The 19,569-nt window shown below is 32.2% G+C and overlaps 1 protein-coding gene across 4 annotated transcripts in view; it reads right to left on the bottom strand.

Moving 5' to 3' along the window:
• The window catches only part of Pi3K92E (phosphatidylinositol 3-kinase 92E), a 747,272-nt gene that overhangs the window by 526,245 nt on the left and 201,458 nt on the right, over nt 1-19,569 (bottom strand). For all 4 annotated transcript variants that reach the window (XM_072523217.1, XM_072523215.1, XM_072523216.1 and 1 more), the window contains one exon: nt 14,967-15,194. In XM_072523217.1, the coding sequence (XP_072379318.1) occupies nt 14,967-15,194 (228 nt within the window). The remainder of the gene's footprint in view (nt 1-14,966; nt 15,195-19,569) is intronic.

The following is a 19,569-nucleotide window of genomic DNA, read 5'->3' as shown; positions in this document are numbered from 1 at the left end:
CATAGAACTTGGAAAATTATTTATCGTAAAGCTAATTCTAGTTACGGATGTATAATTGGTTGGAGTTTAGAATACGCTAAATAGATATCCAATCAATGATGCACATAAATATAATTTGACGCAGAAGGTCTCGATCTTGACAGTACTTTCACAACGTCAATTGATAAAATAATTGTCATTCCAGGTTAGTATTATCAGACATTTTACAGTGAAAATTTAATTTTGTATTTATTGTCATAAAAATATTTTAAATATGCCGAGATATATCGAGAAAGAACAAAGACTAATATTAAAATTATTAAATTATTTTCAATTAGAAAAAGAGGGATTACGATCCTGCAACTGTCAAATTTAACTGAAATGACATGCAATAATTCTCGACATTCTTAAAATCCTATACTATGTCAAAATTAGTGACGCACTGAAAGAAGGGTTTGGGACAGACTGTAAGTACCTATTGCTATAATAACTCGTGTGTATGAAGTTCATTTGACGATGGTAGCCAAGGCCACCCACAAAATGTTTGTTTTATGTCAATACGGGTAGTGTTGATAATATTTAAGTATTAGTTAAATAACGGGATTTTGTTTTGTGCTTTTGGTATGCCAAAGGTTATCTATTAAATATTTTTCAGGTGTGAACAAAATGAACAGATTAAAGTCCTTTAATAAAAAGTTGCTTTAATAAAGTTTTAGCTTTTAAAGTTTAAAGCTTTAATAAAGTCCTCGTAGACATACCATTTCAGGACTTGCAACTTAATATAGAGTCATATGTCGCCATGTTACCAATCCAACGGTAACTTTACCATCTTAATTTTAAACAAGACATAATGTAAACTAAATTTCATTTAGTAATTTTTAAAGGGTTTTGTTTTAAAGTAAAGGCTTATTCCGAAAACGTTTTGTCTCTTTAACATAGCCCGACTGGGTTTTTATATACCTTTTTATAAAGGATTTTATTAAAAATTTTTTAATATATGGTATACAGCCAACTACAGGAACTTAGTTTTCGTGTGGACTTTAATAAAAGATCTACCAAGCGTAGTCGCACATTGATTAAATGTCAAAAAAATAAAAAAGGAATTTCAGTAGTAGCTTGTGGTTCTACAAGCGACAAAGAGAAGTGAGTATTTATATTTATATTTTATTTACATCGCTTGAAAATATGGTCATCATGTGAAAAAGTATTGTCAGTATCATGTAAATTTTGTCTTTTGTTATAAATACTCTGCATAAAAATAATTCAAATTCAGGAACTCATTTTAGATCAATTTAGTGTAAATAACCTTATCCAAAATGCTCAAGTCATTTCTGTGTGTCATGTAAGCAGTAACGAATTTGTTAAATCAAAGGGTTTAGAATATCTTATAAAAAAAGTCTTAAAAAGAGGCATTTTGAAAACAACAACCATACCAAATTTCATTGTAAAACTGTGTTACGTTTACATGAACTGACAAGATATAAGACAGCAATACTTCTGTTTTTTTTTAGCAAAGAAGCAGGTCAATCAACCTCATCAGATTTACATGAGTTCAGCCTTATTTCTTCAGAAGAATATGAAAGGTAAAGAATATTAAAGTAAAATACATGGTGTCTTTTTAATTACCAACAAACATGTTTCAATTTTAGCATTAACAATCCTCCCCTGGAAATTAAAAAAGAAACAGTAAAACAAACATATCTTAATGGACACCGAATTGTTGACTTACATTATGTCCTACAGTGGACTTTAAACTTACAGTTTGCTCATTCGAAAGTTTGGACGATGGGAAATCTACAGATAATTGATGAAAAACATAAAGGTTTAGTTTCAACAGTGGTACTACTGTGCAACATGTGTGGCTATAAGACTGAAAAGTCAACAGAAAACTCTTGCGAGCAATGAACCCGACTATTAGAAACTCGACTCAAAACTTTAAGAGCTCTCTAATGTAAACTTCAATCTGGAGATCCCCTCTGCCAAACCTAGGCTACAAACTCTAAATAATTTTTCAACTCGATTGGAGGTAATTTAAATTTGCGCTTACCTTTTACACTTGATGACTCAAAGTACCTTGCACCGAATTTATCCGTTGCCTCCATCTCACTGATTAACTCTTTTTCGGAAGCTTCTTCGAATACACTTTTAAGTACCGCACTTTCCACTTCACAAAGCTCATTGTACTTTACTTGTAAGAGTGACAGGTAAAGCTAACAAACTGTCCAAAACATTAGCAATTTTTGTAAATGCACTATACGAAGTACCGTTCTGCGTTTTCTATCTGATTTTATTTTCCCAGGTTAACTTTGGCCTACCCACACGGCAAAAACAAAATTATTTGCCGGAAAAAAGTTTGCACTAAAATAAGCGAAAACAACTAACTTCCCGTATATAAGTCCTGTCACGTCCCACAGTTATTTTTCGCGAAAGATGCGGGGTTCGAAATAATACAAAATTAAATATTACAGTAAGTACAAAAAACTTACTTTTGTATTAAATTACACAAGTGTGGTTTTATTTTAATACAGCTTGCCCTATTGGTAAAAATGTATGCAATTCTAATACATATTATATTATTAATATGATACATGATACTCAATACATTCTCTGATGAAAAAGGTCGTAGAATTTAATTATCTTACACCAGCACTTAGCCGGATGTGCTGATTAGGGATTTTTTAAGTAAACATATTAATTACTTGACATTCTTTATCCTACTACATATACACAAAACGTTCATTCATTTGGAAATATTTACGACAATTCTGAATTCTTTATCTGCCCAAAAATATTTATTCCAAACTGATAAAGAAATTTGGAATTGTTTGAAGTTTGAAGAAGTTTGGAAGAATGATCAAAAAAGGGATTATGGTAATTAGACCATTTATTTATAAGAACAGTATTTCTAAGAAATCTAAAGTACGCTAGTCAATTGAGTCAAAACAGCGTCACTACAATAACAATTTTTTTTCATATCGAATGTTAACAGTGGAAGTTTTTTCCTCAGAAAATTTCAGATTTTCATCTGATTTTTAATTATGACTCAAGTAAATTTCAATAATCTTTTTCATTTACGGAAATAATTAATCGACAAAATTTAATCAATTATTACATTATATTGTTTTGTCTATAAAAATTAAATTTTCCAAAACGTGAATAAAACTGGAATTGTTTTTAGATAAGCCCCACGTGACACGCTAGAGCTTATGTAATTTATGTATTATGTAAAAACCAGTATTATCCTCCAGTAAACTTTACTGACCACAGTTTAACATTCAACCACGATTATAAAACGTCAGGGTGCCAAGGATAAAAATGGTATACTTGTATTTTTAAAACACTGTAACGTTATGCAATCATGATTGATAATTGAAAGTCAAACGAAGGCAAAATAATAACTGGGGACCGCTTTGCTAAACAAAACCACGTGATTCGTATTACCATGGTTACAGTATAAAAATAGACCATTGACATAACGACAAACACGCATTTGTCGCTATTTAATACACCACTGCTGCCTTCTACTAAATGACACGTGAACTTATTTTCCCATCTATTAAGTGATAGCCGAACTAATTTCTCACTAACTTATAACGGTAACATGTCAAAATCCCCAGTTTGCAGCTTTTAATTGTAATTTTATCTTTAGGTACAGTTAATTTAAAAATTACGGCAGTATGGATAACGACCATTTGCTTAAAATAAAGGTTTTTGGTATTTAACGTAGTTATTTTGTACCTAAGTTCAGAAATTATTACATAATACCAATTTTTAGGCACGTTACCACATAAGTTATGACATAGATTCATTTAAGTACAAATACGAAAAAATTACTGCTTTTTTTGTATATTTTAACTAGATATCATTAAAATAGAAAGTGGACAAATCATGAATGTGTTGCTTGTGTGAGTCCATTTCAAAAGGTAAAAGAAATAATAAGTTAGACTTACTCACAATCAATTTAATTTAACTAATCGGACGACCGGTTTCGCTTTCTATAATATGCAAAGCATCTTCAGGTCACGATACAAAGTTAAAATGCTGAAAATAATAATCCCATATTAGGGTGTTGTCTAATAAAGATAAAAACATAGGTAGGTGATATAAATTATATAAATTACAGTAATTATGCCAATATTACATGTCTGTGGTTTTATAAATGAATAAAATGTTTAAGCAGACAAGGTAAGACCCACAAATTGGTAACATAGTCTATTAAACTGTAATGAATTAATAAATAAACCAATAAATAAACATTACTTACATGCCGGTACTCTATTAATTGATGGTTGAAAGAACATGGTTCAAACTATCTTGGATTGTTGATTGGAGAACTCAGGTCAACTATTGTAATTGTTTAACAGTAAACGGGGAAGTTCTTGAGGAGACAGATTTTATCCAATGAAGTAGAGATAGGTGGAATGTATTGTTTGTTTTATGAAAGTAATGTTCTATACCATTAATTTCTTTAAAGTTATTTAAGTTTATATCTCCAGAATAAACTATATAAAAGTATATAAATAAAGTACTATATAAAGTATATAAATTTTTACATTGTGACATATCACCTTAAGCTATCTTGGTTAGAATCTATGAAAATTAATAAATTAAAAAACACATACATAACTCTGAATGACCAACTTGAGACAAACAGTTCTCCGCTCCTCAACCTATTTTGTTAAAGACTATAAAGTGTAAACGCATACCAAAAATAGATCTCTTGAGAAAGGCACTCTGCCGAAACAGCTGTAATGATAAGATTTTATAATAAATTTTGTGGAAGTTTTGAAAACAAAGTTTTCAGAAATTTTTAATGTTTAATAGTTATAACTTTTTAATTAATAAAGATAAACTCATTTTGCAAAATTCATTTTAAAGCTAAAACAAGTATAATTAAAATGAGGGGATTTTAGAAAAGCCCCATCAAATGCAATTGTTTTTTACGAAAGTTATAACTCCGGTTCCAATAATCGGATCAAAGTTAACCAAACGCCATTTTGTTAATTTTTTCAAAAGGAACGATTTTTATATTGGTAGAATTAAATATATATATATATATATATATATATATATATATATATATATATATATATATATATATTATATATATATATATATATATATATATATATATTATATATATATATATATATATATATATATATATATATACATATATATATATATATATATATATATATATATATATATATGTATATATATATATATATATATATATATATATATATATATATAATAATTTAGGAGATGAAATAATTTAAACAAATTTTTTGCGATTCTCGCTGACGAGACGACTGATATTACACGTATGGAGTAAGTTTTGCTGTGCTTGTGATATGTTGATTTAAAAGATGGAAAACAACATAAAAATAAGGATAATGTTCTTAGAGTATATTGCAACTGTTGACGTGACAGGAACCGGTTTTGTAAATCTCATAATTACAGCTCTGAAAAAGCATGAAATGGAATGTTCCCATATGGTTGGTCAAGGTTACGATGGAACTGCAGCTATGAGTGGGTATTTGCACGGTGCCCAAGCGTATACCAAAAATGTCCCCTTGCTGTTTTTGTAAATTGTAGTACACAATCTCTTAATCTTGCTATTTCTGACTCCTGTTCACAAGCAGATGTGCGAAATTGCGTTGGGATTGTGCAGTCTGTTGATTCCTACTTTAGACATACGGCTGAACGCACTGCCGTTTTGAAAAAAAAAATTGGGACCTGTTACCAGCTGATCATCAAAAAAGCCTGCTTGCGATATGCGAAACATGGTGGGTTTACAAGCATGAAGCCATTATAAGATTCAAGGAGATTTATTCAGCGATTTTGCATGCTTCTGAAGAACAATCCAATCTAGCCACAATAAAGAAACATCGCAACAAGCCGTCAAAATGCTTAACATACTCCGATCTTCAAATTTTGTTATGCGCCTAGTGATTCTTAAAAAAATTGAGCTATACATTGTTGCTATCAAAACAACTGCAGGCAATTAACAGAGACCTCATAACCGTATTCAGCCACGTGGATGATGTTATTAATACTTTCCAACGTTTTAGACATAAAGTTGACGAAGAAGATCCTCCATCTTTATGAAGAAGCAAAAGTGTTGCTCGAAGAAAATGGTTGTACACTGCTTATGCCGCGTATCTTTGGCAGGTAGTTGAATCGCTCTAACATTCCTGCGTCTGATATACCCACGTATTATAAAATAAATTTGTTCATTCTCTTTCTCGACTATATGAATTGTATAGTACAATTGATTGAGAGGTTTACAAAGCACCGTAAAGTAGTATCAGCACTATCTGGTGTCTTACCGTCAAATTTTGCTTCCGATTGTGGCCATTTGAACTTGAAGAACTTGACGTGTGGAAAGCAGCTATGATTCTCACCTCCTCTACTCCAAAATCAGCTTTTTAATGCTAAGTGCGACCGAAAACTATACGCAAATATTTACACATTGTTGGAAGTATTGGTTACCATAGCGGTTTCCACTGCTACCCCAGAAAGGACTTTTTCAAGCCTAACAAGACTTAAAAACTACTTGCGGAACACAACGAGTGAAAACAGATTGAATGGCTTGGCTCTCATGTACATTCACTATGGGCTGGAAATTGATGCAAATGAAGTAGTGGATATATTTAAAAAGAAAATAGAACATTAATTCTGTAATGCATACCTAAATATAACTTTATTTTTTACTTAGCCTATATTGGCTATTGTCGAACTATTGCTTCAGTGTTTAACTGTTGTTCTTTTTGTAACTGTTGTTCTCTTCCATAAAGTCACAAAGGAAATGAATAACATTTATTTACTGTCAAATATTAATTCCAGGTCATAAATTTTCTTCGAAAGATACATTAATCTACATAAAAAAACTATATCTTGATAATAAACTAAAAAAAAATTAAATAAAATAAAAGATAGACCAAACATTTGAACTAGCATACTGCGGGTCTGTTAATATTCGTCAAATTTAATATTTTATTTTATTCTATTTTATTCCATTTTATTCTATTTTTATTTTATTTCATTTTACTCTACTTTATTCTAATTGATTCTAGTTTATTCTACTTTATTTAATTTTATTCCAATTTTATTTTATTTTAATTTAATTTTATTGTATTCTATTCTACTTTCTTCTATTTTATTTTCCATTATTACATTTTGCTCCAAATTATTTTATTCCAATTTATTTTTATTTTAATATAATTTTATTTTATTTTGTTTTATTTTATTTTATTTTATTCTGTTTAATTCTATGATATTGTATTTGATTCCATTTTGTTTTGTTTTAGTTTAGTTTATTTTACTCTACTTTATTCTAATTTATTTTATTTTCTTCTAATTTAACAATAAATTTTAATCCAACAATATATAATTTGTCAAGTCGCTCTTAAAGAAAAGGTAACTTTTCAAAGTTGTTATTGGTGGTCGTTCGACCCTTTGCATTGCATTTCCCTTGATTAAATAAAGGCGTTGTGCATTCATCAGGTGAAGAACTAAATTAACTGCAGTGGGGTTTCGTTTGTGTATGGAACATTAACAGATTCTTCAAACCGCCTCATGGACATATCTTCCCATCTGATATGTTGAAACTTTATCGTTATTATTTGGAGCCGCAATACTAAATACTTACATCAATGTCGTTATACCAATCTATCAATTAGAGAGTTATTGAAACCGTAAGAGACAGCCGCCTTTATTTCAAGATCTTTTAATAAAGTACACAATACTTCATGTCTAAAAGAGACTTATCGCTTACATGTTAAAGAAATATTTTATTTTGACAAATGACAATAAATATTTTTAAATGACCTATATACAGATTGAACGAATTTAAAACGGAACATACGAAATCAATGTATTTCGGCTCAACTCCGCTCTAGGTGGTTTGCCAACAAAAGGTTGTCAAATAATTATATTATAAAAATCCAATACTTCAGCGGGCTACTGGATTCAGAACTCATTCAAGAACAAGTCAAAACTCCACCCAAATAGGTTGCCTAGAATCACTGAAAAAACAACACTAAACAAGCAGTTATTATGCTGTCAAACCACTTATCGCTTCCTTATAGTCCAAGAGATAGAGCCGAATTTATAATGTTAACTATTAAATATTTTTGGTATAACAAATAGTAATTTTACTTATTTTTTATTACAATAAAAAGGTTTTTAAATTTATATTGCATAAATAATGATTGTTCAGATATAAGAAAAATTTGATTTATTATTACATTAATAATCAAATACAAAATATATTATTTCTATTTATCAATAGGTAAAATTCAATTTGTAGAATTCCTTTAACATTTTACAAATAATTATTAATACAAATCAATTTAATAGTGGAATTATCAATTTTTTAAGTTTTGAAATTTACTTTGTAGATATTTTCAATATCTTTTTTAACTTTCAAATTGATTGAATTTTTTTTCATTAGTTAATTATAATTTTACAAATGCTGTTTGGACATTAATTTTGCATCATTATTATTTTAAAATATTAAAATAATAATGATGCGCGTTCATTTAGATCAGTAATTCTAGACGCATGCGCTAAATGTAATAAGTATCAAGATGCATTTATTCAACTTGGTGAAACTAACTTCGATTGTAATGAAGTTTTTGAAACCTTAGTCACTTATATGGAACAGGACTGACGAGAACAATTCCAAAAAGAAAAGTAAACGATGTCAGATTTTTACTATTTAACCGGCAGTATAAGTTGCATGATGTGAACGAGCCTTAAAAAAAAAAACAAAAAAATTTCGATGCTTCAAGCTTACCACCATGTCAAGATGAATTACACCAACATCTACTGCGAGCTCATTATATTTCAAATATTTGGACAGGTGCTCATAAAAAAGTACCAACAGAATTGATTGTTGAAGAACATGGTTGGGAGTTTGAAGATGAAACATATAAATTCAAATGGTTTAGTGGACCTCAGATGCCAGAATCAGTTCGAGAAGTAGTGATTGAAAATGAAGCAGATAATGAATGTGATATTATTGAAAGTGAAAGTGACGAAGATGATGAATGTGATAACATCAATGAGAGTGAGAAAAATGACGAAGTTTTTCTAAATTTTTTTTTCTTATCGGAAAAATCGTTTGAAAATTTTTGGAAAAAAATCATGGTATACCTTACAGAAAATTGAAAGGATTCTACAAATTAGATTTTACCTCAAAAAATTACGCAAATTTTCATTTACGGAAATTTTTTTGGAAAATTTTGAGGAAAACTCTACTTGAAGCTTCTCAGAATAGTAACAGAAGTGAGCATACAAATTTTCAAATCAATCGGTATAAAAATATAATAAAATCAGTTTGAAAATTGTTACCGAGACCTAAAATGCGCAGGCAAGTGGTACATTTGACCCCGTTTTGTGGCTCTCTGTACCAACCCAGCTGTCCGCCCTTTTGGATTTAGAGTTTTTAGGGGCTAAATAATAAGCCATGAAAATGGCGGACATATTACTTATCGTTAATTTTTCCCCAAAAAATTGCAACTTCGCCCCTGTCCGCCACCCCTTATGTATCCACTATCGCGTCCGCCTTTTGGGATTTCGTCTAGTTATACCAAGATCTTACTCTGGGCAAATTTTCAGCCATATTATCGATCGTTAATTTTTCCGAAAAAAATTTCAACTTCATCCCTGTATAGCCACCCCCTGTACCACGAGGGAGTCCGCCTGTAAGGCAAAGTCTTAACCCAGTTACAATGAATATATTCCAATAGAGAAATGTCATATTACTGATCAGTTCAAAATTTCGGCTCTATCTCTCCGACTATTAGGCAAGTTCCTCTTTCCTTTAAAGGAGACAGATAGTTGAACGATATTTTATACAATGTCTATCACCGGGTATGTATTTATTTTTGTCCAAGTGTTATATTGGTCCACTATTTCAAATGCAGTTCAAACAGACATATATTAAATTGTATGTTCCGTTTTAAATTGGTTCAATCTGTATAAATGCCTATCCAATATCCAAAAAAGAAGATTTCATGTGTTACTTATATACCTAATTCTAGATTAAAAATTAAAATAAGATCATTAAAAAGAATGAAACGTTGAACTTAATTAAATTGTTATTAAAAGAATACTTTAATCGATAATACTCATCATTCATATGGAAGAACCATTAGATCTAGCTAGTTTAGCAAGCGCAAATGATGAAGAAATAGAGTTGTTACTTATGAATATTACCCGTATAATGTAAAATAATAATCCTGAAGATTTACTAATTGAGAATAATAATAATACTAAAAACAATATTTATTAAATAAAATGGAACATACAAAAAATCTGATCCAATATCTAGATAAATATAAGTGAATTTAGACGTCTTTTTTCTTTCTACAGGCTATTTACAGGTTACGTCAAAATCAGGGATCTTTAAATAAAAGTTCACACAGCTGTGTGTCCTTTAAATAAATGACACACAGCTGTGCATGCGTATAAATTAAAATAAAGATGATTTTATGAAAGGATGACATAAAATACGTCTTGAATAACTCTCTATTTACTTTGTTGACCACATTGAAGAAAGTAGAAACTCAAAATTGCTGGAATTAAGAACCCTCTTAGGAATGCCCAGTAGCGATAGATATCTAGAGCTATTCAGGTTGCTTGTAGACGAGACAATAACAAGCATATAGAGAAAATCTGCGATTCTATGAGATTCAACAACATGCCAACACAAATAACACCAAAGAACTCTTCGATAAAGTCAGACTACTTACAAGCAGAAATCTTTGTCTATGAAAGATGATGAAGGTAATGTACAGACGGATTTGGACAAGGTTATAGATGCTTAGAGGGCGTATTGTAAATCTTTATACGCCGATATGGATTAGATGCCCGCAGACACCCCGTATGCACTTGAATGTCAGGCCTACACTTTCCACACACCTTTGGGACACACCACACTAGCTTTAAATGTGAACCTGACATACTTTTTTCCGAAATGGAATTCACCCCGAAAAGCCTTTGGTTAGTCAAAATAGCAGGCTATGATTTCATTACTGTTGATGTCTGGAAACATCTTTCGGTATGTGGAGTGAGAATATTACATCGATTGTGTAATGAAATCTAGCACATTGGCATCTGGTCTGAAGATTGGAGAAAGACCATAATCATACCTCTACGAGAAAGTTATCGCTTACTTTAGCAAAATCTTGTCGAAACCAGAAAGAAACTATTGCGTGAAGACTTTTGCGACCATTTCCATAAAACCTGGTATGGCAGAAAGTTTCTTCTTCGTACGGATCACGCCGTTCTAAAATGGTTCTTACAATTCCGTAATCCAGAGGGCCAGAGGCCAAGATGGTTAGAACGATTACAAGCATATGATTACGAGATCGAACACAGGGCTGGAAAAGGTCACTTAAATGCTGATGCTCTTTCGAGACGGCCGTGAAGTGTAAATTGTAATCTCTGTCTTAAATTAGAAGAACGGCTTTGCCCCGTGAGACGAACCATCGTCATTAGTGATCAATGGCAGCCTCAACAGTTACAAGGCGCCCAAGCAGATGATCCATATATAAAAAGAGTATTGGATTGGATGCGTCGAAGTGAAAGACCTTCTTGGCAAGACATTAGTGCATGTAGTCCAGAAGTCAAGTCTGACTGGAGCCAATGGAATTACCTAGTACTAAAATATGATCTTCTGTATAGAACCTTTAAGAACCATGGTGGTACAGAATCTAAGCTTCAGTTGATTGTACCTAAAAGTAAAGTATCAGAAGTATTGCGTCAGTTGCATGATGGTGCATCAGGTGGACACTTTGGTATTACGAAAACTCTGCAAAAGGTTCGAGAACGGTTCTATTGGGTGAACTGTAAAGATGATGTAAGAACATGGTGCCGGAAATGTGAACTGTGTGCAACCAGTAATGGTCCAGTTGGTAAAAAGAGGGCACCCATGAAACAGTACAATGTTGGTAGATCTATGGAAATAGTAGCAATCGACACTGCAGGCCCATTTCCAGAAACAGACGATGGAAATAAATTATATCCTGGTAGCCATGGATTATTTTACGAAGTGGACTGATGCCTATGCGATGCCAAATCAAGACGCTGCTATCGTTGCAGAGGTACTAGTTAAATAATTATTTAGCCGATTTGGTGTTCCCTTGGAGATTCACTCCGACCAAGGGCGAAACTTCGGGTCAACTCTCTTCCAAAACGTTTGTAAATTGATTGGTCTCAATAAGACCAAAACGACACCCCTGCATTCTCAATCAGATGGAATGGTCGAGAGGATTAATGAACGATGGGTAAACACCAGTCCAAAGTTGTATCTGAACATCAAAGAAATTGGGACCAGCACATTCATTTATTCCTAATGGCCTACCGCTCGGTCGTAAATAAAACTACAGGCCAGACTCCAACCTGCCTGATGTTGGGTCGTGAAGTTCGTTTGCCCTGCGACCTGGAGTTTGGCTGCACACCTTCCAAAGAATATGTTGCAAGCGAAGAATATGTCAACCGCCTGAAGTTAAGGATGACAGAATGAAAGATCAATATGATTCTCGATGCAAGAATGAAAGCTTTGAAGTAGGTTATCTTGTTTGGCTTTATAATCTACAACTTCGTCGAGGCTTGACTCCTACGTACGAATAAATGACGTAATATACCGAATTAGGAAGTTGACGAAAGGTAAACCAAAAGTTGTTCACATAAATCGTCTAGGACCTTATTTTGGCTCAAATGAAAAAGAAGAAGCACGAACCCTTTAACATGAGATCTAAGATGAGCGGCGACCGAGCTTTAATGAATTTATGTGAAATTACACAGAGAGAAAGAGTGCTAGATTCGGCGTGACCACAGAAGTTCAGCAGGATCTTTTAAGTGTTCCGCATAACCTCTCTAGCTAACTGTGTTGCCAAAGACCTTGAAATGTCTAAAGGAATCTCGTGCGCATCTATAAGAAGTTTGGTCGTTTGGATGAGTTAAAAAATTAGTATCCTAAGGTTGGAAGAGTACTGAGATGGGAAGATGGTTCTCGATCTTTGCTGTATATGATGACCAGAAAGTCGTATATAGACAAGGCAAGCTACGAGGATATATGACGTGCTCTAACTAATTTGAAAAAAATCGTGTGCAATTATGACATCAAGAATTTGAACTTATCCAAGATAGGCCATGCACTCGAAAATCTGGATTGGAAGATTGTCAGAAGCATGTTTGAAGTAATCTTCCGAGAAACCGGTGTACAAATTAAAATGTATTCCATTAACCCGAAGAGATCGTGTCCTTTAAGGACAGTAGACTGTTATTTCTTTTTGAGAAGTTTATGCAGAGCTGGAGAGTCCTGTATATTCCGCCATCCTGGTTCTTCCTGTAAAGTTGCTGAACGGGACGTTCAGATCTAAGAGGGGAGCAGTGTAATGAAATAGCATACCTTCGACGCGTGGTGTCACAATTCTTAGAAGGATGAATCTAGAACATACAATCGATGGCATTCTCAATAGCTCCTGCCTTCGAGACGCTACCGACGAGGCGAATATAGTTGAACTACTCCAGATGATTCTCGAATAATACTTTTGGTATATATATATATATATATATATATATATATATATATATATATATATATATATATATATATATCGCTGTTAGGAGGTAAGTTTAGTTGATAAGATATTATCGTACTGTAAGCTGATAAATAAATATATTTACATCAATTATAATCGCTTGTTTTATTAAACACGCTACAATATTGACGACAATGGGTGTACCTAACTTGACTCACTTTATTAGCAAACTATCAAGATAACCTAGCATATATTCGAATGAACGGATACCTTTCTGACAATGAACTTTGGAGAAGGGAGTACGTCAAGGATGCTTATCTCCCTTATTATTTAACATATATTCAGAGTTCATAATGTGCAGTCTTGAATAGTCGAGAGGGAGGAGTAAACGTAGGCAGTGTCGAGATATTTAACAAGCGTTTCGCAGACGATACTACACTTCTAGCTTCTACTCCCGAAAAAATTACTTTTTAAAAAAACTCGAGGTAGAAAGTGCAAAATTTGGACTCAAAATTAACTACAACAAAACCAAAATCATGGTTATTGATCAGCAACAACAGTTTCCTAAAACCCGAACTACTGCGGGATGCGAGGTAGTCTCCTCTATGATATATCGTGGAGTTCTAGTTAACAATATATGCAGTTGCGAACCCGAAATTCAAATACGCATTCAACTAGCAAGAGCAACAAAGACTGAACCAAACCGGATCTGGCGTAATCGTCACAGTACTATGACAAACGAGAAGATACTCGTTTCAACTCTGGTTTTTTCAATCAGCGTCTCTCTAGTACTGTTTACTCTAGAATTTTAAAGTTCTTTGGTCATATCCATCGAAGTGATTACGGAATGGAGTAGTTGGTGGTCCAAGGAAGGCCTCAGAGTCAACGCCAATAGTAGCTTTACTGGATAGTTTTGTGGGCAGTCCACGAGCAAGCCCTCGTCATTTAAGTAAGCCCAAGAAGCCGGTGGTAAATTATTGTAGTCACCAAATAAATATAAAGACACATCTGGCCTATCGTTTTTAATAGTTTCAACAACCGAGCAATAACTAACATATCTTCTGATGATAGAAAAGACAAATAAGATTTGATTTCACATATAGTTTCTCTACAATTCGCTTATACGTATTTCGTCTTTGCAGGAGTCATCAGAGCGACTGAGTAGGAACCTCTTCCTACTCTAGGTAGGAAAGACACAGTAATGACAATCGTTCTTACTCGTAATTTTAATAATAGAACTTATCACATACTATTAAAATGCATTCATTCTCTTGATCCCATAATATTATTAAACAGATATCAAAAGTTTATTCCTCGTAAATAATTCATCTTCACATTTGGTTTTCTCATTATTTAAATAAAACATAAATTAAATGTACACGATTAAAAATGTTTAATAACAAAAGAAAATGGAAAAATATTTACCTTGCTTGAATCTTTAGTTTTTTTGGTCTTAGTTCCCTTAGCATACTTATTAACTTCATAAACAACAAAACACAACTTAGCATTTCTTGGTATATTGCACACATCTATGTCAAAGACTAGTTCAGTATCAATTGAACACTCGTATTTATCATCTATAGAACAGTCCAAAGTTTTTTTCGGTTGGCATAAAGATTTTCCGCCGTGAAAGAGGCCTGCTTGAATGCCGATCTGAAAGTAAAAGTAAGTGTTATGCAAATTTATCCATTTTTTATGCAGAACTAAAGAATAATAAACATATATATGAAGTGTGGGCACTCTAAAACGTGCAAGTAATTAAAACACTTCAACCTTTCGAACGCAGCAATAGCGTAGAGTGTGTACTTTGTATGGGAAACTATCCCGACAACTATAAGAGCTGTAGCATAATAAATTAAAAAATTCTCAAAGAAAAGAAAATTGATGTTATGCTGGTATAAGAACCTCATCTAATAGAAAATAATTATATAAAATTCCAAAATACACTGTTCACTATATACAACACCCAAATGACAAAGAACACGATGGCACAGCTAACAAATTTAATATCTAACATGAGTTAGATAAGTTCAGTGAAAAATACTTACCATTAACTATAATCGTCATTAAAGACTGGTTAGAAAATCTAACCACGTGTTCTGTCTACGGTTGTCTTGGTCAGTCAATCAATAAAAACAACTTTAATGCCTATTTTAGTTGGGGACTAACTGCAAACAACAGCAATGGGACTCTTGGACAATTACAACAAGCGGTAGGCAATATATATATATATATATATATATATATATATATATATATATATATATATATATATATATATATATACACTTTTGAATATTTAATTTTAATCCGGCTTGATCAAGTTCTTCGAGAACAGTATGAATATGTCGTAGATGGCTTGTTATATCCGGTGAGAAAATTAATAAATCATCTATGTAATGTACAACAAATTCTCCATGCCTATTTAAAATTGTGTGTAATGCGCGAACCAAAGCAGCGCATGCACTTTGTAGTCCAAATGGTACTACCCTAAATCGGTACACCACTCCGTCGATAGAAAAAGCGGTATAATTTCGACACTTTTCTGCCAAAGGTATTAACCAAAAACTGTGTTTCAAATCGATTTTGGAGAAAATGTGTGATCCTGTGATTCGTCCAAAAATGGCTTCTATGTTCAAAGGCGCTTCGTATTGCGCGATTGTGTGCGAATTAATGTTTCTTGCATCTAAACATAATCGCAAATCACCATTTGATTTTTTTACGCATACTATGGGGTTGATATATGGAGAGTCACATCTTTCGATCACCTTGTCTTTGATCATATTTTCAATTTCCTGTCCGACGCTTTGCCTGTATTTATACGGGATTGGATAAGTTTTCGATTTAAAATTTTCTAAGTTTTTAACTTTAAAAGAATGTTCATAATTTTTAGCCACTCGGCTTTCTTCATTAATAAGATCTCCATAATTTTCTAAAATCTTCTCTATTTCCTTCTCCATGTTTTCTCCACATATTATTTTTCTTTCATCCTCAGTTTGTTCACATGTGTTCACTGTCCGTATTACTTCTTCACAAAATTCTGGATTCTCGTCCATAATTGCCATTTCTTCTCTGTCCTCTTCCGTTATTTCTTCTTCTATTTTTTCTTTATCTTTAATTTCTATCTGGTATTCCGAGCACCATGTTACGGCTCCTTCCATTTTTCTGCTTATAACTTCTTTTTTTTTCCTGCTTTCTTTTCGAACTCTTCTTCTTTTTTTTTATTCTCTTTTCCTCTTCGGATTGATTTTTTTCTTGAGCTTTCGATTTATCCTCTACCGTCATATTGATTTCTTTATGTTTTTCTTGTCCATTTATCCTTTCAGAAAATTTTCTCCTGTCTGTTTCCTTTTCTTCTTCTATGTTGTCTGGTTCTGCTCTGATTTCCAGTTGATTTTCCGAAAAATTGATGGTGATATGTTTTTCACTCAATTCATCAATTCCCGCTATCATATCATGATTTAAATCTTCAATCACCACACATTTCATAATATGGAATTTGTTTCCCACTCTTATCTGTACTCCCAAGCCTTCGTTTACTGTCGTCAAATTTTTATTGTTTGCACCCACTAAATCAACCCTAGGAATCTTATACACAAATCTGTCCAAATTTAATTCTTTTACTAGTTTTTTATTGATTAGCGATATCTCCGATCCAGAATCAATCACAATTTTAATCGCTTTATGTTTTATAAATGCATCTAAAAATATTAGATTAGAATTAGAAATTTGTCTGTCGTTTCCTATTGCTACATGATTCATCTCCCTTCTATTTTGTTGTTGGAAGCTCTGGTTATTTCTATCGTCCCTTTGTTCGTTAGTATTCCTATTCGGAGGATTTTGTGCATCTCTATTCCTGTTGTGATTTTCATTTGTTCTATTTTGTGTATCATTCCGGTTATCGTAATTTTGTTGTCTATTGTAATTATTGTAATTTCTCGGCCGATATTCGTTTGTTGATCTGGGATGTCGGTTTCTCTGGTCATAATTTGATGAATACCTTCTTTCCGGTCCATTATATTGGTCATGTTGTCTTCTATTTCTCATTTCTTTTCTTTTCGCTTCTTTTAATTGAAGGAATTGGCACAAACTATCAATATCTTGATAGTTTCTCAAAATCACGTGATCTTCCAACGTTTCCTCAAAATGTCTGCTGATCATTTCTACCAGCTGTTCGGTAGAATATTTGTATTCTAGATATTTTGAATTGTTATATATCTGCAAAGCATATCTTTCTTCAGATATTCCCATTTTTTCGTGATATTTTCCATTCTGTAGCTCTTGGTTGATTTCTCTCTGTTTATTTTTCCCCCAGAAATAGTTGAGAAATTTATTTTCAAAATCTGTCCAATTTTCAAACTCATCTTCCTTGCTTTCATACCATAACGCTGCTCCTTCTTTCAAATGGTTTCTAATTGTTTCTTTGCAATCGTCAAAATATCTAATATGTTGTAATTTGGTTTTCAAATTTTTAACAAATGGTACTGGGTGTGTTTTCCGAATATCCCCGCCAAATTGTATTTTCGCCTCGCTTGTTCCATGGATGATAACTTCTTTTCTCTCTACCCCTCTTAGTTCAATTTCTGCCATTTGTTTTTCATTTTGCTTTAATCTTCTTTCTACTTCCTTCCTGTCTTCTTGTAGCGCCATTTCAAATTTTTCTTCTAACTGTTCTAATTCCTTTTTCTGGACCGTCTTACTATCTTTCATTACATTTTCAAGTTTGCTTTCTAATTCCTCCAAATTATCTTTAATTCTCATTTCTTGTTCTTTCATATCATTTTTAATTTCATTAATCTCTTCTATTTGTTGTATCAGTTCTTTCTTTATCCCCTCAACACATCCTCTAATTTCCTGTTCATAGTTTTCCAGACGCTGCTCTATATTGCTCATTGTTTGTTTTGTTTCCCGTTGGTTTTCTTCCATTTTTAGTGATGTTTCTTGTTGATTTCTATCCATTTTTAGTGATGTTTCATCCATTTTTTGTGACTGGAGTTGCATTAGTTGTAATATTTTATCTATTCCTGATAGTTCTTTTCTCTCCTCAACTATTGTCACATTTCCTTCATTATCCGATACTTCTTCCAAAATTGTTTCATCTTCTCTGTTATCCTCCTTCCTTTCCTGCATTTTACTTTGTCTCCTTGTGACAGACATGTTGTTACTTTTTGTTATTGTTTTTGTCCCCGCCAAATGTGAAATTTTACAACACTCTATATGTTTCAGAACACGACAATATTTCTCCCCAAATGTATTAAATTTTCACGACAAATATCGAATATGCAATCAGTAAAATTCAAATAATTCAAAATAAATAAAATGTACGATTGGTAAAGAAAATAAAATCAAATAATTCAATAGCAGTAAATATCCACTAACTACGATCAATCAATAAATCAAATTTATATTCCCTGGAAAAATTGTCAAAATACTTTCAAATTCAAATTCCCTCAATGTTATATGTTTTTATCTCTGGATCACCTGTACTTATTCCAGATCTCTTTCCCTTCCTTCAAATGTAAAGCTGCGATATTTTCAAGCCCCACGTTTTGGAAGCCAGTTATTGTGATATTTAAAGTCTTGGTGCGCCAAGCAATAATTAGCTAATTAAATTTTTTTTGATTAATTAAAATTATTTAAATGATATGATTATGACTCTATCACAATTTTTAATTCTTTTATCTCAGGGTTAAATTCGTGCTTCAATATCTATGCTATTACATGTGAAAGGTAAGGTCCAGAGAATACCGGAATAATAAAAAACACATATGATCTAACACTATATATTGCAATAAAAATGATGAAATAATTCACACTCAAAAGTTTTCAATAAACAAATCTCATATAATGATTCTCAAAAATTTTGTTCTACGTACGTGAACAATCAAAATTAATGGTACAAACAATATTAATTGAAATCTCAAATTTCCGAACTATTCTAACTCTCCTAATCAAAATATTTATATCCTTTCTAAATTAAGTGTAAAAATTTTGTTATCAATAAAAGAAAAAACTGCAGAAAACAAAA

The sequence above is a fragment of the Diabrotica undecimpunctata genome, chromosome 2 (genome assembly GCF_040954645.1).
Source record: "Diabrotica undecimpunctata isolate CICGRU chromosome 2, icDiaUnde3, whole genome shotgun sequence".
In the NCBI taxonomy this organism is placed as follows: Eukaryota; Metazoa; Arthropoda; class Insecta; order Coleoptera; family Chrysomelidae; genus Diabrotica; species Diabrotica undecimpunctata.
Note: the sequence above shows the minus strand (reverse complement) of the source record. Positions and strands in the feature narration are given on the sequence as shown.